The 23,315-nt window shown below is 34.6% G+C and overlaps 2 protein-coding genes and 1 long non-coding RNA gene across 4 annotated transcripts; 1 reads left to right on the forward strand and 2 right to left on the reverse strand.

The window, feature by feature from the left end:
* Positions 1-502: 502 nt before the first annotated feature.
* LOC139892878 (protein sym-1) lies at positions 503-4,055 on the forward strand. Its single transcript, XM_071876002.1, has 7 exons — positions 503-971; positions 1,228-1,315; positions 1,457-1,551; positions 1,659-1,731; positions 2,152-2,244; positions 3,181-3,267; positions 3,700-4,055. Exons 1-7 carry the CDS (start codon positions 610-612, stop codon positions 3,778-3,780), a joined length of 879 nt encoding a protein of 292 aa, XP_071732103.1. The 5' UTR covers positions 503-609; the 3' UTR covers positions 3,781-4,055.
* A 1,059-nt stretch (positions 4,056-5,114) lies between these two features.
* Positions 5,115-9,451, reverse strand: LOC139892880 (phytochrome-associated serine/threonine-protein phosphatase 3). The gene is made up of 10 exons (XM_071876003.1): positions 9,190-9,451; positions 7,956-8,102; positions 7,802-7,869; positions 7,121-7,178; positions 6,643-6,753; positions 6,509-6,559; positions 6,265-6,408; positions 5,882-5,977; positions 5,643-5,714; positions 5,115-5,492 (listed from the first exon to the last, which is right to left on the reverse strand). The coding sequence occupies exons 1-10, from the start codon at positions 9,268-9,270 to the stop codon at positions 5,409-5,411; spliced, it is 912 nt and encodes a 303-aa protein (XP_071732104.1). The 5' UTR covers positions 9,271-9,451; the 3' UTR covers positions 5,115-5,408.
* A 1,067-nt stretch (positions 9,452-10,518) lies between these two features.
* Positions 10,519-15,445, reverse strand: LOC139892881 (uncharacterized). Of its 2 annotated transcripts, XR_011774281.1 has the most exons (5): positions 14,931-15,445; positions 14,621-14,787; positions 14,431-14,542; positions 11,016-11,184; positions 10,519-10,572 (listed from the first exon to the last, which is right to left on the reverse strand). It is a non-coding gene; the product is annotated as an uncharacterized lncRNA (long non-coding RNA). The 2 variants fall into 2 exon arrangements; XR_011774280.1 differs by lacking the exon at positions 14,931-15,445 and having other exon boundaries at positions 14,621-14,820.
* Positions 15,446-23,315: the final 7,870 nt, after the last annotated feature.

The raw sequence follows: 23,315 nt of genomic DNA on the forward strand, positions 1-23,315 counted from the left end.
ATATTTATTGATTTTATGATTGTCTTGATTGTATAAGATGGGATCTAGTTTGTTGATAGATTAATTTTTAATTTGAAGTTGGTTAGTTTTTTTTATTTGGATTGGGATTGCATATGCTTTTTAAAAAATGAGGTTGTTTGAGAAATCAAGGTTCATGAATTGCAGGTGATAAAACATGAAAGAGGGAAGCGAATTAAACGAAATGATGGATATACCCTCACATGCCTAGCACATGACTCACTTTAACGAAAAAAGTTAACAGTATTAATGAACTGTGCTATCCTTGCTCCACTTTTAAGTCACAATGACTATCCACACTCAAAACGGCAACTTTGTCTATCCATACTGGGTGGTACAAACTACAGGGACTATCCGCGCAATTTTCTCTAATATAAATGAACAATAACTAAATAAATATAAATATGAATACGACATTATCCGATCCATACTAATCCATTTACATCTGACCACATAAACTAGTTAAAAATGATATATCAGTCTAACTTGAAGGACCATCCAGTTAAGAACATGATTCTCCCAAACCCTGCACATACCCCAATTTGATAAAACCCCGACGAGGATCGTTGAAAGTAAACAAACAGCAAACAAATGCTTACAAATATAAAATCAACAACAATGGCGTTAAACGCTATAATACTTTCCCATAAAGTTCCAATTTTGTACCGTTTTAAGGCCACCCAAATCATCCCCACTTTCCATAAAATTAATGCCATTAAAATCAAGAAGCAAGATTCTTGCTTTAAAAGTTTTTCACCATGTGTGTTTCAGGGTAAGAATTTTTTCAGTGAATTGGGTTTTTCTGGAAATGGTTTGAGCTGTAAAAATAGATTTCGGGTCGGGTCTACTTCAAGTGGTGATGGAAGTGGCGGCTATGGTGGTGGTTCCGGTGGAAGTGGTGATGGTGGTGGTGGTGATGGAGGTGGTGGCAATAAATGGTCTTTTCTTGCTTGGTAATTATTTCTTTTATTTAATTTTGTATATTGTAGATAATATAATTTGATTTTGTAATATGCATTAATCATTAATCATCATCATTATTAGAAATTTATGTACTTGTGAAATTTGAGTGAAGTTAGATGGATGCTAAAACATTAAAAATAGGTGTTTGGAACTAGTTAAACCTAATTTAGTTTATGCATTAGGGGTCTAAATAATTATCATTTTTTTAATTAAACCTAATTATGCATCCATTGTCTACCATTATAGGTATTTGGCTCTTCTTGAAGCACATCCCGTATTGACAAAAGCGATAACATCTGCGCTTTTGACTTTCGTTGGAGACTTGATTTGCCAGGTAACGTGTTTCATTTTTAATACTTTTGTTTTAACAAATATTGTACATGATACAACACTAATCAAGTAATAATCTTCTTTTTTTTTATTATAAACAGATCTTTAATTGACTAAATTACCAACAATTGATTGTATTTCTCAGGTTTTGATTGACAAAGTGCCTTCTTTGGATCTAAAGCGGGTATCTTTATTCACAATTTTGGGGCTCGCGTTGGTTGGGCCAACATTGCACTTCTGGTAACAAAAATTTGCAATAGCAGACCAAAATGAAGCATATTATTCATTCTTTGGTTTCATTCTTACATTTATTAAAGATATATGTATATAAATTTATATACGTATAGGTACTTATACCTGAGTAAATTGGTGACAATGACTGGAGCTTCAGGTGCTTTTGTGCGACTTATTATTGATCAGGTGACTTGCTCTAAGATAATTAGTACATTATTTTAGCTGGAAATGTTTGGGTTTATTGGATTACGTTATATCTTTAATTGGTCTAATTGATTCGATTAAAAATTTTACCTTACAGGTATTGGATTGAATGGGTCTAACAGGTTGGAAGTCCTTCGAATAAATCGTTTTATTTATGAAGAACAGTTTTGATAATGATTGTAATAATACAGTTAGTTACATAATTAGCACATTATTATTTCGAATGGGTAAAAAACATGGACAGAAAAAGGTCCCCTGCCTGGCCCAGCCCAGCCCAGCCCAGCCAAGCCCATTTAGACGCGCACTAAATTTACTTGATTTGACATGTTACCCACCCATTTTGCCACTTCTAGATTTTATAGTTGATTAGCTTTGATCAATTAATACTTGAAATATTTGCAGTTCATATTTGCTCCTGTTTTTATTGGTGTGTTCTTATCCACATTGGTAACATTGGAAGGGAGGCCATCCCAGGTTTTGCCGAAGCTTCAGCAGGTGCGTTTTGTACCTCATATTAATCATAACCATGGTTTTAAAAAACGGTCGAGGCGTACGCCTCGAGGCGCGCCTCGGTACGTTTTTGGAAAATCTCGTTTTGGAACGTACGCCTTGATGGTCATTAAAAAACGTACGCCTCATAAGCCCAGGCGGTTCGATTTTGTGCTGAGGCGGTTCGATTGATGAGGCGTGCGCCTCATGTTGTTTAGCAAAAAATGGCGTCGGAAACCTTAAATGTTGCCGGAAACAAGAAAAGATGAAGAAAGAAAACAGGAAGAAGGAAAAAGGAGAGAAGAAGAACGTACCTGTAAATATGACTTTAGAAGTTTACACAGTGATTGGAGTGAACCGGAGGTTGAAGAAAGAGATTGAATATATTTTATCTTTTATTTCTTTTTACCTCGAAGTAGTTGAAAGATAAGTTGCTTTTTGTCAGGAAAAAGTATGAAGCTACACTACTTTTAACCATTCTAGTGACTAGTGAAATAGTATAGGGAAATGCTTTTTATTTTATTATTTATTTTTATTAACGAGTATTTATATACTATTATATACATATATACCTTTACGGAGTATAATTTTGTTTTCTTTTGTCAAATTTTAATTACAGCCCCTAAACTTTTACTAAATGTTAATAATAAGAACAAACTTAATATACATTCTTGAAACTTTAATAAAATGACAATAACAGCCCATATTATTTATATATTATCAGAATATATATATTTATTATTAAAAAGTCAACATAAGTCAACTCCGCCTCGAACGTACGCCTCGATTCGCCTCGAGGCGTACGCCTCGCCTCACAAAGGAGAAACGCCTCGAGGCGCTTTTCCGTTTTTTTAAACCTTGATCATAACATGTGTTAGTTAACCATAGTTAGTTAACCACATGTAGTGTTTGTAGTAAAACTGATGGGTTTTTTTTCTGTAGGAGTGGCTATCTTCTGTCGTCGCAAATTGGCAGCTATGGATACCATTCCAATTTCTCAACTTCCGATTTGTTCCCCAACAATTTCAGGTTTGGATCGTTTGGCCTTTTATCGTTTACAATTAATCTATAATGTATATATTTCAGATTAATGTTTAATGTGCTAAAATAATGTACCTAAATATAAATATATGCCTTCTCAGTTCTTATTATGACACTTGTGAAATCTCTCTGTTTATCTCCACCTTTAGTTTTACTGTGTATACTAGTTATTCTTTTAAGCTTACAATTTCGGCTTGTCAAGCATTTTTCTATTATTTGCATGACTGCATTCAGTATCCTATATAATCACCTATTATATATATCACGTTTATTATCTTATTTTATTTTATTTTTTTTGAACGGGATAGCACATTTGTTAGCTAAGTCTGATTAATTAATGCATCCAAACACTCCCTTATGTCTACTTATTACAAGTAGTACTTATACTAATAATGTTACTGGCTGCATATTGATTTACAGGTCCTTGCAGCTAACTTTATTGCATTGGTGTGGAATGTAATTTTATCATATAAAGCTCACAAAGAAGTAGTTGTAAAATAGGTCCTTTTTCTTTATCATCTTATCTTGTTATCATAACCGAATGGTATCCTTGTATGCAATCTTGCGAGGTTCGCTTAAGCCCATTTTGTCTTCCTGTAGAGCATAATTGCAATTTTGTGTAATCGCAAATATAGTGATTTTTCACCACTTTCCTTGTAATCATTAGTGTTTTTATCATCGGGATGCAATTTTGTTACTTGGACGCCATGTGAGCACCATCAGTGGCGGAGACAAGGGGGGACAGGGTGGTACTCAGTCACCCCCAACAACCCAAGTTTAACCATTGTTAATTCAATAAATTTAATGTAAGTTACATTAGTTTGAGATGATTTAATGTTATTGTTATTATTGAAAACTAGTAGAAGAGAAAGAAATTGGTTGAAGGCCAAAAAGAAATTGGTACTATCGTTCAAAGTATGTGACTACAACGTTCATTTGTTATGATTTTACGATTTATAAAAAAGTCGAGCCCCTCTTAACCTTAATTTCTGGCTTCGCCTCTGAGCACCATGTTATCAAGAAAAACATCTGGCTAACCCGTTTAGCTTATCTTCAGTTTCAGTTTAAGATAAGTTTTACAATTTTATGAGTTTTACAGTGTAGTTATAAAAACACAAAGTCGGACTACCACATTATTATTGACAATTAAATCAAGGTTGCAAAAATCAATAATCGTTACTCGAGGAGTACTCGGTCGGAACTTTGAAGGAGTATTCGGATGTTGATCGCTAATTTTTCAAGTAATCCCGAGTTTTGGGCGACTTGGATTGAGAGTTTGACTGAGTACTTGCCGAATATCTCGGGTTACGGAAATGAGAAGTTGCCGAGTCCTAGCCGAGTACTTCCCGGGTTGCAAAAATTGAGAACTCTTCGAGTTACTAACTCAAATAAAAAATAGCAACTATAGCACCCTTTATAATACCCCATGTCCATTCATATGATATAGTACTAAGTGAATACATAAAACCAATAAAACCAACCCTCTGACGGTCCCACAACCAATATGTAAGAAAAATCGTGTAAACCCACGCTTAAAGGAACATGGGGATTTTATGTTCCCCAACTATTAGGCTACAGCTGCTATCTTAATTAGAGAATGACTAATCACTCATGCTTGTAAGAAAGGACTACAAGCGAATAGAATGGGCCTGGGGATACGCACAATGTAAATCAAAAATAAGAATAACTGACAGGGAAATCTTGTTATAAGACCAAAAGCAACATAGTTGTTAACTCGTTATGTATAAACTGAAGCACTATTAAGCTGTTTTAGCTATTTTGATCCACTGTAACTATTATATTCGGTTCTACGAGTTTGAAGGGTCTATCGTAACTGTTGCAATGAATGAAATCCAGTTACATTAATCAAGTGGCGGTGTTACTACCGAGCTCCAATGAGAGTTCCTCATTTCAATGATGAGTCTAACAGTAGAAAGTTATATTACAGTCTACTACCAAGAATATCAACAACACATGAATATGATGATTAATTATGTAACACAATAAACAAGCAATGGAACTTGTAACAAAAACTAAGGTACTGAAAAATGCAGTTTTGTTTTCACCATCGTCGCACGTATAATCAGGCACCAACATATGTGATTATCCTTTTTCACACAACAATTACTTCACAAAAAGTACGGTACCCCTGTCCTTGGACCTCTCATCTGATTGTTTTCTTCAGTTTCTGTGAAGAACTTTACCTCTCTCTCCTGTTATAATCATCAATCAACTAGTCAAACGAATAAACACCAAATATTGTAACAAAAGAGTTATCGATCGAATAACTAATATTGTTTCAAACGAACAACCAAACAATCCAAGAAATCAACATTAAGTTCATGATCGGGGACAGGATATACCATATTCTCGCTGAAGCTTAATATCGAAGCTACATTTCCACAGCGGTAGCAGTAATTTGGTGCAGACCAAACCTTCATGATCAAGCAGAATTTGGAAATCAGTAATTACACATGGCAATTTCAACCCAGTTACTGACGAATGGGTCGATTCTAGTTTTTTTCTCTAACTTAGTCAATGTAGCCAAAAGTAAATTTGAAGTGCAAGCAATAAATCCTAAGGTAGAAAAAAGGAGACTTACTGTTACAAGTCCTTTATCTTGAAACATGTACTTCAAGCCTTCTTGGACAAGTTGATGGGCACGACATACTAAATCGAGCTTGTTAATATGATTAAACTGAAACATCACAACACATGCTAGGGGTTACTAACTAGGTTGGAACAAAAAAACGGAAACAAGATATTATATATTTTTTGTTATTGTACATGTTGTTTGCGAAACAATCAATTCAATATTCATTCAATATGCTTATAAAATGATAAGCAAAATTCATAAAAGTTCAACAACTTCACGTTAACTAGCAAATTTCAATCTTCTGTTCCCATATTTTCATCAAGTACGGTGAAATGACAAATAACAATGGTTGAAGATTTGATCAAAACATAAGTATTTTGTTTATTTACCTCGGATGTAACTCTGGATCCAAAAAGCCATCCGGCCCCACGAGGACTGACTGCCCATGTTTCGATATCTTCGGGATCACTCCACATCAGGTCACAAAACGGTCCTTCATGCGGGATCTCACAGTTACGTTCAATTAGTCTAATCTGAAAAATTAAGTTAAAGTTAGCTTGGATCACAAAATAGTTGCAGATATCACATGAAGATGAACATGCATGAATATGATTGTAGCATATCAAGTCAAACCTGGTCAACAGTCCTAACGTCAGGTGAAAGACCCCCGTGGACACATAATACCTATTAAACCAGAGGCAATTTTCAATGATGTTAGATATACAAACATATATTATGCGCAGATAAACATGGAATGTGAAGCATACAGTTCCATCTATTATTGCTGACAAAGTTAGATAATCGAAAACGTCTGTGCAATATCTCCATGCATTAGCATTCCCGTACTTCCTCTGGCATTCATCATAGAACCCATAAACCTACAAAATATTTACCATAAAACAAAATACGACACACAAATCAAGATATAATAGGAAACCGCTAGTACTTATTTGGCACAAGTTTTTGATATCTATGACTTGGGTTCATGAAACTTACACAAATGTATCTTAACTGAATAGGGGCTATATTGTCAACTTTTATGGAGGTTTTTAGTAAGGTAGTAGTCAAAGCTCAGTTTTCAAACCAGAGTGTACAAACCTCTTGCAACATCTTTTCATCATATTTTTATTACTTAATTATCATTTCTCTGAATAATTTTATGTGAACAAATAAATCTCTTTCATACGGCATTTAAAACATTGTTCAAGATAATAATAACAAAAATAAGATAATGAAGAATGTTACCTGAGTTAATTGCCTACTTTCATGATTTCCACGCAAAAGAGTAATATTTGCAGGGTATCTGTAAGCACATGTAAACCAATAAATGATATAAGTAGGATAAAGGAGTAAAACTTATTTACTCCCACAAATAACATCACATACAACAGAAATAGATAGTGGACCGCCATAGGTTATAAAGTTTCAGATCGTTCCAATACATAATTCAGTCCTTTCCCAAAACTTTCGATGGTCTTTAAGAATACTGCCTCATATTAGATATGGTAATGGACTAATGGTAACTTTTACTCAAACAGATATAAAGGAACAAACCATTTTCTGCTTTACTTAACTATGACGTCTCGGTTAGTAAATATGGTGCCGAGAATCCATTCAAAAGATGATGTCAAAGTCTATTTCTTTTTGTTTAAATTTACGACATACAAATGCATTTTAGATGTACATATGTTGCAGGTGCGTTGCCATCAGAAATAATCTTTCATTTAAAGCCAGTCAAGGTATTTTATTTAATGTATTTCATCCTTGGCTTTTGAATGTCAACCCCAAAAAGCATATGCTTGTTAATAATGGTTATCACGGCATATTGAAGGTGTACAGAGATATGTAAATATACATGTGAATGAATGTGTAAATGCATAAACTGTCGTAATTACAGTTTACCCTTTGTAAAAAAATATTAATTACCTTGCTTTTAAAAGCAGAAGTATTGTGAAGACTTCCAAACTGTTGTAACCACGGTCAACGAAATCCCCCTGCCAAGAAACACAAGAAACTTCTAGAAACATATACAGTTTGATAATTCTTCTAAACTAGAGCATGAACGAGCAGAATTGTTTACCATAAAAATGTAATTTGTCTCGGGCACATGACCTCCAGTCTGAAAGAGCTTCATTAGATCATGAAATTGGCCATGAATATCACCACAAACAGTAACTGGACTATTGACTGGCTGAACGTTCGACTCCTCAATCAAGATGTCTTTAACCTGAAAGTATAATGGTTAATTAGTTATAAACATTTCTCTACCAATACAACATTTCTTCTAAACGTCTTAATAATGTATTAACTTTCGAAAATAGTTTGTACATGCTCTCTAGTGCTTTGGTTATACATGACGATCGATATTATAATAACATAAGTGGAGCTAGATGGTTAGGTTACCTTTCCAACACTTCATTGAACTTTTAGTATTAACATTACTCTAATACAAATACCACTTTGTTGATTGAATATCCTAGAAAAACAAGGAGAGATCCATCTACAAGTTCATGAGACTAGTTGATTGATCCCGGCTTAATGTTTATGAGACTCTTAATGCAAAGGTTAGTTGCTAATCAATGTGGTTGGGGATAGGTAACCCCCCAGTCCCCAACGGCCAATTAAACAGTCCTAACTAGTCAAAGTGGTGAAGGATGCATAATGTTTAGATAACGTTAACTTCGTACACCAATCTGGATCCCTCCAACATTCAATTTATATACTCTTATAGTGCTGTCTACTTCCTTGATTATTTATAATAATCCCGTTTATTATCGGGATATCAATGATGGTTCCAGGCAAGTACTGTCACCAGACAAAAAATCTCAAGTAAATAGGTATTTCCTACGGCAAAATTCATCGATTTTCAGAAATGTAAACCATTTTTACAACATCACAATCACAAAACTAACAAAAAAACAGCTTTTCAGATTTCTGTACACATGTAAAAAGTTCAAGATCAGAGCAACATATAGCCAACGTTTCTAACCACCTATAACAGTTGCAAACGCGAACGGTTCAAGTAACAAAAAATAAAAAAATGGATGGGAAATAAATAAATAACTAAACAGACAATTCCTATTGAAAATCTTGACCTCGATAGCAGGTTTTAAGCAAATGCACATGAGCACATTCAATTCCATAACAACAATTTTAAAACCTAAAAATTAGGGTTTTCCAATTTACTCATCTTGTACAAAATTATAACCCTAAACCGAGACCTGATTCATCCAGAAACAAAAATACATGTACAGATATTGATGCAAAAAAAACAAAAAGAAAGCTAATTAAAAAGAGAGATAGAATGAATGTACGTATTCACATAAGAGCTGTAATTCGTCTTCGGTCAAGTGCTGGCCTTCTTTGACCTTAGATATCCACAGATCTAAATCCATGTGTATAAAGATACAAAAAAGAATTTGTATTTTGTATGTAAATTGAAAAAAGAGGTTTTTAGGGTTTGAGAATGATCACCGATTGGTGAATAAACGGAGGTACGGAGACGAGGGCCGATGATAGAAATCTATCTATCTGTGATATGAAAAATGGAGATGTGTGTGTGTGTGTGTGTGTGTGTGTGTGTGTGTTTTGGTAGGAGTATGATTTCGCCTGTTTGATTGGTTTTTTAATTTTAATAAATCCTTTAGGCTTTTAATAATTCTAATCTAACGTTGTTTTATATCTAATCTAAAATCTAATCCAATTTTAAATCTTAAATTCAAAAAATATCTAATATAAATCCAAATTATTACTGTATTTAAATTTAAAGTGTTACATTTTTAAGTTAGCTTTGGTTTCTTTAACTTGAAAAAATCATTTTTTCTTAAAAAAGCGAATTTTTAGATCACTATAAAACGTTGTATAATAATTTTTAGGAGTCTCTTTGAAGACGAACGAACTAATCCACCGTTAAATATTTAAAGTAATTGATCGTCAAAACTTTGATTATGGTGTTATGAGGTGGGATTTAACTTTATTTACTGCCAACTTAAGTCATATTCTCGCTACAAGCGAAAGTTTTCAACCTTTTATGGTACTGCCAACATTAATACGATTTGAGAAGGTCTCGAGCGATTTTCTCAACCTTCAATTGTATTATCAACATCGTCGCGAATTGAGTTTCCTCCTAACATGTGTGTGGGAGGCATATGATCGCGAAGGTGATTAAGTTCCCTCTGGATAATGCCGATAATGGCATTTGAAAAAAAAAATTAAGTAATTGATGAATGTGAATACATACATATATAGATAAATATTTTTTGTTAAAATATAAACACAATAGATATGATTTATAAATGTTGATAAAATGTAATAAGAACAAGCAGGGTGGTGAGCCGCGCTTCGCTGCGGCGTGAGCAAAACAGCTATATGTTGCATACATGGCTTACATATCGAAGTCGCATGGTGTTTAATCAGTTATGACATTGTTGTAATAAATGCAAGTAGATGCATGTTACCTGTTTCTGTTGTTACTTCAGTTGACAGTTGTGTGAGCGAAAAACAAACTGCCAGATAGCGGGCATAAGACAACGATAAAGTAAATCAAACATATCAGCGATTGATGACACAAAATTCGCCAGTCATTCAATTAACTTGTATTATATGTGTAAAACAACATGATGTTTTAACAGGTTCAAATTATGGAGTACAATACAATGAAATGCTATCTTTTGTACAAACGCCACAGCTCGTAGACACTGAAACAATACACAATCAACACATCAGATGTACGTACTCCCTATTAAGCTACATGTAGATGCTAGCATTTGGTAAAGTTTAGTCTTCCCACTGTAGTTTGAAAAAAAAAAAAAAAAAAACAGGTGACGCACAAAGGTAGGGAGCACTCTTCCAAACTGATGTACTAATACTTATGTTTTCAATCTAAATTATTTAATAATTAGCCATTAATAACAAAATGATTTTAGTTAATAAAAACAATAATATCTTGCATAAGTCAGTTTGCTAGTCTCCCATTTAGAGTGTGCTTATTATCACTTATAAACTATGCCCTCAAATATATAAAGAAATAAGCACTATATATTTTACTGTGAATATACAACTTTATGCTAAAAATGTAATAGATTTCATATCAATATTACGTCTCATTATAGGGCTGCTTTGAGAAATATGTTTAAGATACCTGTATCTGATATTGAGTGATCGAAACTCATGACGGGTGTGAAACGACCATTTGCTTCAAGGACGTCGAACCCTTCGAGTCTATCCCGGGAGGCGATGTCAATGAAGTTGATGAAACCACTGTATGTAATGACAATTAAGATTGCAGACAACCTATTCGACAAAATGGCCTGCAACATAAGTACATTTTTAACTGCTACGAAATACAAATTATTCACTAATAAGACAAAATTAAATAATTGGTATTATTATTCTTACAACTTATTCACTAACTAAAGGAAATAAGCGGTAACATTTTACTTGTTACTGTTGGTTTTGTTTTTTAATAGAAAAATTGATATGGTTACTTTGTGAAGGATGTTATCCCACGTCGGTGGGAGGAAGAAGTTGGAGGTGGATGACTTGGTTATAAAATGAGGTCATGGGCATCATTTCAACTTGCACCAATCAATACACTTTAAGTATTTGATTATTTCTTTCTTTCTTACTCTTGTTTGAGAGTTGTATTAGTTAAATATTTTGGAGAGTGTAGTTGGCTTAAGAGAGTCGTCTATATCATTGTAACAATTTGTGATATAGTGTATTTCTCTCTTTGGGGGCCGGTGGTTTTTCTCCTGTTTTGGAGTTTCCACGTTAAATCTTGTGGTGTGTATTGTTCTTAGTGAGACCGTAATTTCCCAACAACTGGTATCAGAGCGTCATGTTTGACAGGGGTCTCGGTTATAGGAGTCGGAGTATGCTCTGTGGTCGCCACGGGAGTGGATCGTCCACATCAGAAACGAGTTCTATTGATCGTATAGGGTATCTAGTTAGACAATATTTTTCTGATTCGGAGTAAGTGGTGTCTAGAATTTGTAGTAGACCGGGTGTTGGATTTTCCAATTTAACGGATCCTGTGCGCCACTCCACTACATCTGTCGGCCAGTCGAAACGTAAGCAAAATCAGAGAAAGTGTTGTTTATAGGATACGGATACGATGTCGAAGTTCAGTCCAATGAGGTTTGATGTAGAGAAATTTGATTGGAGGATCAATTTTGGCTTATGGCAGGTTTAAGTCAAGGATGTGTTGATTCAGTCCGGGTTACACAAGGCATTGAAAGGTAAACCCACCTTTGTTCCAGGCAGTGATTTTAGCAGTAAGTTCGATGAAGAAGAATGGGATGATATGGATTTGAGGGCAGCAAGTGCGATTCGTTTGTGTCTTGCAAAGAACGTGCTTGCAAATGTGCACGGGTTATCAACTGCAAATGAGCTTTTTTGTTAAACTAGAGCAGTTGTACCAGGGCAAGGGCATCTCAAACCGGTTGTGTCTTAAGGAAAAGTTTCATACTTTGCGTATGGATGGGGCTTCAAAGATTTCAGATCATCTGAGTATTCTTAATGGTATTGTTTCGGAACTGGAGGCTATTGGAGTTAAAATGGAAGATGAAGATAAAGCTTTGAGGCTGATAATATCTTTGTCATCATCGTATGAGCACATGAAACCTATTTTGATGTATGGGAAAGAAACTCCGAAGTTTGAAGACGTTACTAGCAAGCTCCTATATGAGGAGAAAAGACTGGAAGGTAACGGGGTCTCGTCATCAGAAAGTACGGTACTGTTGTGTTCGGATAGGTGGAAGAGAAACTCCGGAAAGAATCTGGTATGTTGGAGGTGCGGGAAAACTGGGCATGTAAGGGTTAATTGTCCAGGTGGAGCTAATTCGGCAAATGGCTCCAAAGGCGCTAATGATGTCTCCGTTGTTACGGAGAGTGACAAATTCCTCTGAAGTCACGTCATCCTCATGGTGTGTCCGCGCCACCATGAAAATGGATGTTTGTTAGCGATTCCACAATTGCACATGGGCACTGGTTTGGCATTGGTGCAGGTTGTGTGGTGGAAACTGATGTTGAAGCTGATGGAACTTCAGGGAAAGACAAACGGGGAAGTTGCACCGTAAATGTTCAGCTGGTTATTCAACATGTGCCGAGGTGAAATTCTTAGAATGGGATCTTCTAAGTGGTTATACTCTTACGGTGGAGTATGATAATTCTGTTTAGAGTTATGATTGTCTGTTATGACAATGATTGTCGGTTTAGACAATGTTCGATGAGGATGCAAGTTTTGTCTCTTGGGAGATAATGTTAACGGCATGAAGATGATGATCTTGAAGTTGTCGTCGAGGAAGCATCTGCGTCGGTTATCCTTAAGTATGGTTATCTTTTTCTATCAAAAAGGTGGAGATTTGTTGGTTTTGTTTTTTAATAGAAAAATTGATATGGTTACTTTGTGAAGGATGTTATCCCACGTCGGTGGGAGGAAGAAGTTGGAGGTGGATGACTTGGTTATAAAATGAGGTCATGGGCATCATTTCAACTTGCACCAATCAATACACTTTAAGTATTTGATTATTTCTTTCTTTCTTACTCTTGTTTGAGAGTTGTATTAGTTAAATATTTTGGAGAGTGTAGTTGGCTTAAGAGAGTCGTCTATATCATTGTAACAATTTGTGATATAGTGTATTTCTCTCTTTGGGGGCCGGTGGTTTTTCTCCTGTTTTGGAGTTTCCACGTTAAATCTTGTGGTGTGTATTGTTCTTATTTCCTTACTATTATTGTTGGGCTGGGTGGTAGGAATTAGTGAGACCGTAATTTCCCAACAGTTACGTGGGTTTACTAATAACAAACTATAATAAGTAACAGTCTTAAATGTTATTACACTAATTACTCAGTAATAGACAAACTCTAAATATCATAAATCATTCACCAACTGCTAACAAAAATAAGGTAATAATGATTATTATAGTCGGAAACTATTCCCCAAAGATGTGCAATTTATAGGCCTAGAAAGTATGATAAAAGATATCTAACCCAACTCAAGCAAACACGATTACTAATCATCAATGAAATAGAAATGTAGTTCAAATCACACCTGATCTTACTGAAATAACCTTTTTATCCACTGCACCAAATTACTAAGCCAAGTACTTCTATCAATATAATAATTGTACACAACAGTAATCAATATGACGCTTTTCAATTTTGCTCTCGTCAATTTAAAACCGTATAAAGAAATAAAAATAAACCGATGAAGACCAGTATATGTAACTTAAAGGGAATCTTACTTTAGTCGCTTAAGATGTGTAAACAAATGTTATTGATATAATGACGACCTAAGGAATTGATGCACAAATTTTGCTCGTTAGCAACTACCATAGCATAGCGAACAAATAAATCAACGAATCTCCTAAACTGTAGAATAACAATCAAAAAGACATGTTCATATGCTCAAATACTGCATATGACAAAAGATCACTGAATGATTAAAGCATTTTTATATAACATATTCAGCAAAAATATAGTAAACCCAAAAATAATAAAAATAAAAATAAAAATAAAGTACTTATATATACAGTTTAAATCATCCTTAAAATTACCTTCATCAAAACCTACTTCCTCCCAGTCATCATTCGCATCGATATCATCTTCTCGATGCACTCAGATGGTGAATAGTTCTTTCTTTTTTGTTCGATTAATTTGCTGATGTATCTGCATTATAAAGCTATCTTATCAATATATAATTTTTTGATGCATGAGGAAGTTGTAGTTAGTAGTGTTTGTGTATACCTCGTTGTATTGGGGCCCTTTTTTTCCTTCCTGAGAAGGTGATGTTTTGATCGGTTGCGATTGTAGGAATGTCTTGTTCTGAAATGCTTGTCCGTCTTTTTTTTTTTTTTTTGCTAATGACATATGGGGTGCTAGTCCGACTTTTTTTGTTTCCACTGATTCTTCTTCTGCTAATGAAAAAAAGAATGTTAGTACTTTTTATCGTCATTGATATTATACTCGTATTATTATATACATTAATTTGTCATTGTACGACACATAAGTTGTAATATGATTCAAGAATTGTTGAATACTATATAAAAGTATGAACCGGTTTCCAAAGCCCAAAAAACCAGTTTCTAATCTCCTTTTTTGTAGTAGTGCGAGACATGATTTACAGCAGCAAAGATCAACAGTAACAGCAGCAAATAACTCTCACGACATATTCAAAGAAAGAAAAAAACAATCAGAGAACATAATACATACCACAATCAGTTGAGAAGAAGGAGACGGATGAAAGAAACAAAAAAACATCGGGCAGCGAAGACATACCTATATGCAGAAAACAAAGACTTTGTGCTCAGAAACCTTCATAAATAACAAAGATGCATATCACCACAGATAAAACCCGAAGCGACCGCAGGAACCATAGAATCAGTCTCAACAGGTTTATGACTTACTGAAGGTGATGATGACGATGGCGGTTACGCCGGTGACGATGGGGCGAAGGAGACGAGTGGCACCGAGAAGTAGGGAGGTTGGGTGTGTTGGAAGAGCTGGAGAAGTAGGGTGTAGTGAAATGAGGAGTCTGGAAGAAAGGGGGAGAAGGGTCTGGAGGGAGGGCATGTCATATATGTTTGTGTCAGAAGACCAAGTTACCTTGTTGAATTGTTTAATATTGTGAATTGAAATTAGCGTGAAATGATGAAAATAACTTTACTGTTGATAAACAGTATAAAGTACGAAAATACTCTTACCGTTGGTGAACAGTAAAAGGGATTAAGTATTATTTAATTAATATTTTTAATTAGAAAGTATTTAATGAACTTGAGGTGCTTATCTATTAGAAAAAAATGTAATTACCCCTACATACTAAATGACATTGTACTCTATGACATTGTACTCTTGGTCGTTTCAGTTATATCGCGATGCCGCTTTTATTTTGCGTTCACACTACAAAGACCCCCTCAACTTTCGCACAAATTACACATTGCCCCCTCAATATAATTTTATAATTTTATTAAAATAAAAAAAACTTACTCCACCCGAATTTATAACGGGCCCCATCTTCTCGCTCGGTGCGAGTTAAATTTTTCCGAGGCCACCATTCAACTCGAAAAAATCTCACGAACCCAACGAGACTAACTAAATGCGAAACGGACATCGTTAAAAAAACACTAAATAACGGGCCCTCTATATTCACGCTCGGTATGAATTAAATTTTTCCGAGACCACCTTTCAACTCGAATTAATTTTACAAACATGACGCGACTAACTATACGCGAAACGGATATCGTTAAAAAATTAAATATTTCGGGCTAAATTACATACATATACATACACGTCCAACAAACAACCCAACCTATTAGATATATTAGGTACCAAACAAGGTATATTCAAATTCGACCGCGCACCGAATACAACCGCAGCAACGCGCGATCGAATTTTTTCTAGTTAATATACTATAAAAAAATATATTAGAGTAACTACATAAACTAAAAGAAAAATATTTTATTTGATTATAAACTTAAAAAGAAAAATATTAAGTTTATTTTAACTATAAACTAAAAGTAGTGTAAAGCTTTATTTCAATCTCAGAATCTTCATAAAACTTTCAATCAATCAAAGCTCATTAAATCACGTAGACTCACTCCAAAAGATTAAAAATATGTTGGGTAAAATCATTAAGATTTGGCCCTGAATTAAACTCACATAAAATTCTTAACCAAAACAATCACTTGAAAAGGTTAACATCACTATTTTAACTAAAAGCCATCTTGAGAACCAATTAAGTCAAAGATTCAATCACTTGAAACTCAATTCCTAATTGTCTAGATCACTTAAATGTTGAAGCATGAATTATATCTCAAATTTACCCACATACATAGATTTACAACTCATGTGATCAAAATAGAGCTTAAAACAAGCATAACAATGGGTCTTTCAATCAAACTCGACAATATTGACTCATTTCAACATCAATTTCATAAAATTAGGGGAAAATCCAAGCATCAAGTTTCACAAATCAAATGACCACAAGTAATCTAAGCTAACATTACAAAATAAGAAAGATCAAAACTAATTAAAACTAATATATCAAACATTACAATGAAATGGAGAAAAGTAACTACCAAAATGAAGAAGAAAAAACAAGGAAATGGAGAATAGGTGGTGTGAATCTATCACCAACCTTCATGGATTTGAATTTAGGAGCTTGAAATTAGCCTTCATCTTGATGGAATCATGATTCGAACCCATTTAGGGCTCCACCTAACGTACAACTCCCTTGAACAAAACCCCCTGAAATCGTATTTATAGGTCGAGCTGAGTTTATGGGCATGCATCAGGTAGGAATCGATTCTTAGGCTAGGAACGGCGTTCTTGTAGGCAGAGTCAAGTTCTGAACATGTTCTGACTTCGATTTCCCATTTCTAGTGCTGTAGAACGACGTTCTGATCAATTGGAATGCCGTTCTTGGCTGAAACTTGACTTTTTCACCCCAAAACTTCACTTGGTTCATACCTTAGGCTTAAATCTTGAGTCCTTTGCACAAATATGATCTCTTAGACTACTTTTGCCCTGAAACGATCAAATACCACAAACCATCCACTAACAATCACAAATCGTATCAGCATGCCACAAATGTAGGGAGATATTGCGAAGATAAACATGTATAAATTGAGCAATATCACACACACTCCTCAATCATCTCTTTAAAGTTGATCATTAATCATATCACTAATGTAATGACCCGCACTTTTTCGATCGTTCTATACTTATAAGATTAATATTTACATAAATTAAACCTTACCAACATGATAAGCAATCCAAATTGTTGAGACTTATGTTTTTGAAATGAGTTTTACACAACGTTTGACCGTCTAGTTTGACCGATGATATCACGAACTATATAACATATGATAATTATACGTTTTTGTATATATATGTATATATACATATTTAACATGATCTAAGGATGTTTTAATATCTCATTTTGTATTAATAACAATAAGTTATAAGTATATTTTGAAACTACTAAATTAAGTTTTCAAAACGATAACCATACGTAACGTTATTTGACATAAATACTTATAACATATAATGTTTATACATATATCGTATATGTAATGTATTTAATCACTTTTAAAGACTTAAATACATAAAACAATATAAGTATATTCACAAAAGATAGCTATATTTGAATTCTCATTCCATTTTTCACAAGATTTTCTATACGTATATCTAGAGTATATGTACTCGTATCATACCTAGCTTCTATACGTATTTACTATTGGTATATACACATCAAATCACCACCAACCAGCCCTTGTTCATGCCTTATGTATAAGGTAACTCTCTTGTTCATGCCTTATGTATAAGGTAACTACTTTTGATGTTTAGTATGACTAATTACATAAAAATACAACATGAAATTTTGTCCATGTTTTTCCATTAATCATGTTTTTATGGCCTTAAATACATCTTCCATTTTCAAATTTTATTACCTCATTTCTTTAACCAAAAACACACTCTTAAGAAACTCCATAACCATTCAGCTAGTATCCATGAAGATCTAGCCATAAAAACATCACTTAAACACCATAAGAAAAACCTTACAAAAACACTTCAAGAATCCTTTCAAGAACACAAGTTTACTTCCAATCTTTCATCCAACTCCATCACTCTTTTGGTTCTAGATTTTTACTTCTCTTTTACAGCAATCTTGTCCAAGTAACTTGAGGTAGTAACTTTGTTCATAACCTTATTCGATTCATATATATATAGCTATCTTATTTTGTGGTATAAAATTTTAACAACAAGAACATAGTTTGAATGTTTTCAAACTTGTTTGCAAACTAAATAGATCCTTCTCACTTAACTTTTAAAATACTTCAAGACCTGTAATATATCATAAATATATGCTAATTTAACAAGGTATAACTTGGTTTTTCAAAGAACACCTTAAAAACTGAATTTACGACGTCGGAGTGCAACCGGGGGCTGTTTTGGGTTGGATAATTAAAAACCATCTTAAACTTTGAATTGGAGGTTTATTTTCTGGAAAAATGATTTTTACTATGAATATGATAACACATAAAAATTTCATGATTTAACTCAAAGTATAAGTATTTTTAGAAAAATAATCATTTAAGGTTGTTTACATGATGGAAAATGATTAACTTCATAAGTTTCACTAAAGTTTGACCTATGACCTGTGATTTCGAATACAAACTAAGGTATTTACAGTTCATAGTCTTAAAGAGGGACTCGATCCAAGGAAGTGGCAAGTTGAATCAACGAAAACGGAGTTGTAACAAAGAAACTATGACCAAAACGAGATCGGATATCTAAGACTAGTTTAGCTACGAAAATAATTGGAGAAAATTAAATAAATCACATCTTTTTAAAATAACATGATATTTTATATATATGTACTCATAATTTAATTTTATATGGTTCAGGATCACCCGTAAACAATACGAGAAGATTAATCATAAGATCCCATGATTGTACGCAACACGTCATTTGACAACACCGGTACTTTATGTACGCAACACGTCATTTGACAACACCGGTACCGTGGGTCAAGATTAATCTCGACCAATACATATACGATGGGGGTTTTTATTTATTTCATTGGGAGTTTATTAAACACCTAAAAATGAACCATTAAAATTGAATTACTAACATCGGACTGCTAACTACGGACTAAGGAATTATTAAAAGTATTAAAAGTATTATAAGTATATATATGTGACGTTTGTTTAAAAAGAAAAGGTATTGATATATTATATATGGATAGGTTCGTGATATCAATCGGAGACCAAGTCAAAATTACATATCTTCAAGACGAAAGTGAGTATATAGTCCCACTTTTAAACTCTAAGTATTTCGGGATGAGAATACATGTATTTTATGTTTTACGTTATGGACACAAGTAACTGAAAAATATATTCTACGTTGAGTTGTACCACTGGCATACTTCCCTGTAGCTTGGTAACTATTATTTACAGCGGTATTGTAAACGCGAATCCTGTTGATAGATCTATCGGGCCTGACAACCCCAACCGGACTGGACGACCAGTATTCAACGGTTGCACAGTACTTCGTTTCGGTGACTACACTTGGTACGGTGTAGTAAGATTTCATAATAAAGGGAATATGCGACGTGATTAAATGTTAAGTATGGTTACCAAGTGCTCAACCACTTAGAATATTTTTATTAAAATGTTTACATATGAAATCTTGTGGTCTATATTTATACCGCTGCCGGCATTAAACCTATATCTCACCAACTTTATGTTGACGTTTTAAACATGTCTATTCTCAGGTGATAACTAAAAGCTTCCGCTGCAACATGTTGAATTTAAGCAGAATCTTGCGTACTCATATTTGTGTCAAAAATAAAACTGCATATCCGAGGATTTGTATTGTAAAATATGCTAGAAATCGTGTTGTTATCATCATTTGTAAAGTTTGTAAGTCTAAGATTATCGCTAAACGATAATCATCTTTATTTTGTCTAAAGCTTGTATCAAAATAAGAATTATGGTTTGTAATGTAAAATATATGCAGTTGTTCTTTTAAAAATGTCGCATATAGAGGTCAATACCTCGCAATGAAATCATACGTTATCTAACACGTTCTTATGGTTAAGGACGGGTTATGACATGTGGTATCAGAGCGGTGGTCTTAGCGAACCAGGTTTGCATTAGTGTGTCTAATTGATAAGTCGTTAGGATACATTAGTAAGTCTGGACTTTGACCGGGTCTGATTTAAAAACCATTGCTTATCATTGTTGGTTAAAATTTATATGTAAATATTATGTAGTACTAATGGGTTAGTTGTTGTGTGATAGATGTCGGGCTCAAAACTTGTTATCACATTCAGCGACTCCGAACCAGAATCTTCAGATGGTGTTCCAGTCATTAACCTATCCGATGACGAAAATAATATCTTTGGGGAAGACTCACAAATTCCGGATGAACCAACTATAGGGAACCCGGAAAGTGAACCCGAGGAGGAAAGTGAACCCGAGGAGGAAAGTGAACCCGAGGAAGAAATACAGGAAATTATGAAAGACAAGTTCGAATTAGGAAAGAAACGAAAGGCTAATGAATTAGAAAATTCAAATCCCGAGTTTAGTGAGGATGATGTGGCACCAACTCCACTAAACACTACCACCCCTATTCCCGCTATTCCTATTCGTTCTATCCCGGCATCCAGTTCTTCAGTCCCACAGCCAAAATATAGGCAGACAGCTAGGATAAGCGTTAGGCGATTCATTGAACCTAAACGTCTTAGAAAATAGACCAAACGATGCGCTGCCGTATTAAACCATGGGATCATATAATGTTTTGTATAATATTATTAGTGTGGTTTGCTTAATGTTCGATGTAAGATAAGCATATGTAAAATAGTGAAGTGTGAAATGCAATAATTTTCCATGGTTAAGTATTATTTAGATTGTAGTAATTGGTTCTGTACTAAGCTATTAAGTATGAACATTAACGGGTAGGTACTACCCTAGATATAATTATAAAATGCTAATAAGAAGAAAAGGCTTTTATAATAATACCTAGTTCATATTATTAACAAGCTATAATGTACTATAAATACACACTACATCTATAATATTCCATGTGAATAATTATTTTCTTTCATTAGGAAATGGCGCGATTGAATCGAATGACGGAACAAGAAGTCGAGGAATTCATCAACCAGCGAGTCAATGACAGAATGTTATGGGTCGAAGCTACAAGAGCTGCTGCAGTTAACCCAAATCCTCGTGTAGGATGCACCTACAAGACGTTTCAAGCTTGCAAGCCCTCATCATTCAGTGGAACGGAAGGACCGATCGGTTTAACCCGGTGGATAGAAAAGATGGAGACTGTGTTTAAAATCAGTGGTTGTGTTGAAAAGGACATGACCAAGTATGCATCGTGCACTTTACAAGATAGTGCACTCACGTGGTGGAAAAATTATGTGAAGGCTGTAGGAGGAGATGTAGCTTATGATACTCCATGGGAAGAATTCAAAACAATGTTAATCAACGAATATTGTCCAAGGAACGAGGTTAGGAAGTTGGAAGATGAATTACGAAGTCTGAAGGTTGTTGGTACTGAAATCACCAACTACAATCAGCGATTCATGGAATTAGTTTTGCTATGTCCTGAATTGGTTCCAACCGAAGAACGAAAGATTGAAATGTACAAAGATGGTTTGCCCACAAAGGTCAAGGCAAACGTTACAGCATCGAGACCTAAGACAATTCATGAAGCTATAACCATGGCAAACGAGCTAATGGATCAGGTCATCTTGGATAAGAAATCATCCAATACTGATGTGAAGGTATTGGGTAACAAAAGAAAGTGGAATGGAAATTATGATCGAGGTAACCAACAACAATCTTTTAAGAAACAAGAAACCACGAAAGGTGCGGGTAGTGGTTCAGGTTTTGGTTACAAAGGACAAAGTCCTTTATGCAACCGATGCCACAAACATCATTTTGGTTACTGTAGTGTGGTATGCAACAAGTGTAATCGACAGGGTCATCTTGCTGAAGATTGTAGGGCTCTCGTTACAAATACAAATGGTACCAAGACTCCTGCCACCAATGCAAATAGAACTGCTTTGGCTACTGTTACTTGTTATGGATGTGGGAAACAGGGTCATTATAAGAGCCAGTGCCCGAATCCAGAGAAGAATATCGGACCTGCACGAGGGAGAGCATTTGTTATTAATGCTAGAGAGGCGTGTGAAGACCCGGAGCTTGTTACGGGTACGTTTACCATTAATAACTTATCCGCATCTATTATATTTGATACTGGTGCTGATAGAAGTTACGTGTGTAGAGACTTTCACGCTAAATTGAATTGTTCATCATTACCTCTAGATGCTAAGTACATGATTGAGTTAGCTAATGGTAAACTAATTAAAGCCGATAAAATTTGCCGTGATTGTAAAATAAATTTAGCCGGAGAAACATTTAAGATTGATTTGATACCCATAGAATTAGGAAGTTTTGATGTAATAGTCGGCATGGACTGGATGTCCAAAATAGGAGCTGAAGTTGTGTGCGCCAAGAAGGCAATTCGCATTCCTCGTAAGGATAAAACGCCAGTAATGATTTATGGAGAGAAGGGTAACTCAAAGCTAAAACTCATTAGTTATTTGAAAGCTCAAAAGTGCTTGAAGAAAGGGTGCTATGCTATCTTAGCACATGTTAATAAAGTCGAAAAGAAAGAAAAAGAGAAGTGCATCAATGATGTGCCTGTGGCAAGAGATTTTCCTGAAGTATTTCCGGAAGAGTTGCCGGGATTACCTCCATTTAGATCTGTAGAATTTCAAATAGATCTTGTACCAGGAGCTGCACCGGTTGCCCGTGCTCCATATAGACTTGCACCGTCCGAGTTAAAAGAACTTCAGAGTCAGTTAAAAGAATTACTGGATCGTGGATTCATACGACCAAGTACTTCACCGTGGGGAGCTCCA

This window comes from Rutidosis leptorrhynchoides, chromosome 2, assembly GCF_046630445.1.
Source record: "Rutidosis leptorrhynchoides isolate AG116_Rl617_1_P2 chromosome 2, CSIRO_AGI_Rlap_v1, whole genome shotgun sequence".
In the NCBI taxonomy this organism is placed as follows: domain Eukaryota; kingdom Viridiplantae; phylum Streptophyta; class Magnoliopsida; order Asterales; family Asteraceae; genus Rutidosis; species Rutidosis leptorrhynchoides.

Bases quoted from the DNA above. Each gene is read 5' to 3' on its own strand.
- LOC139892878 (XM_071876002.1), top strand. From the start codon at position 610: ATGCTTACAAATATAAAATCAACAACAATGGCGTTAAACGCTATAATA. The intron at 1,552-1,658 runs GTAACAAAAATT...ATATACGTATAG, and splicing joins GGGCCAACATTGCACTTCTG to GTACTTATACCTGAGTAAAT. The intron at 1,732-2,151 runs GTGACTTGCTCT...AAATATTTGCAG, and splicing joins TGCGACTTATTATTGATCAG to TTCATATTTGCTCCTGTTTT.
- LOC139892880 (XM_071876003.1), bottom strand. From the start codon at position 9,270: ATGGATTTAGATCTGTGGATATCTAAGGTCAAAGAAGGCCAGCACTTG. The intron at 7,870-7,955 runs GTAAACAATTCT...GTTTCTTGGCAG, and splicing joins AGACAAATTACATTTTTATG to GGGGATTTCGTTGACCGTGG. The intron at 6,560-6,642 runs GTATGCTTCACA...CTGGTTTAATAG, and splicing joins CAGCAATAATAGATGGAACT to GTATTATGTGTCCACGGGGG.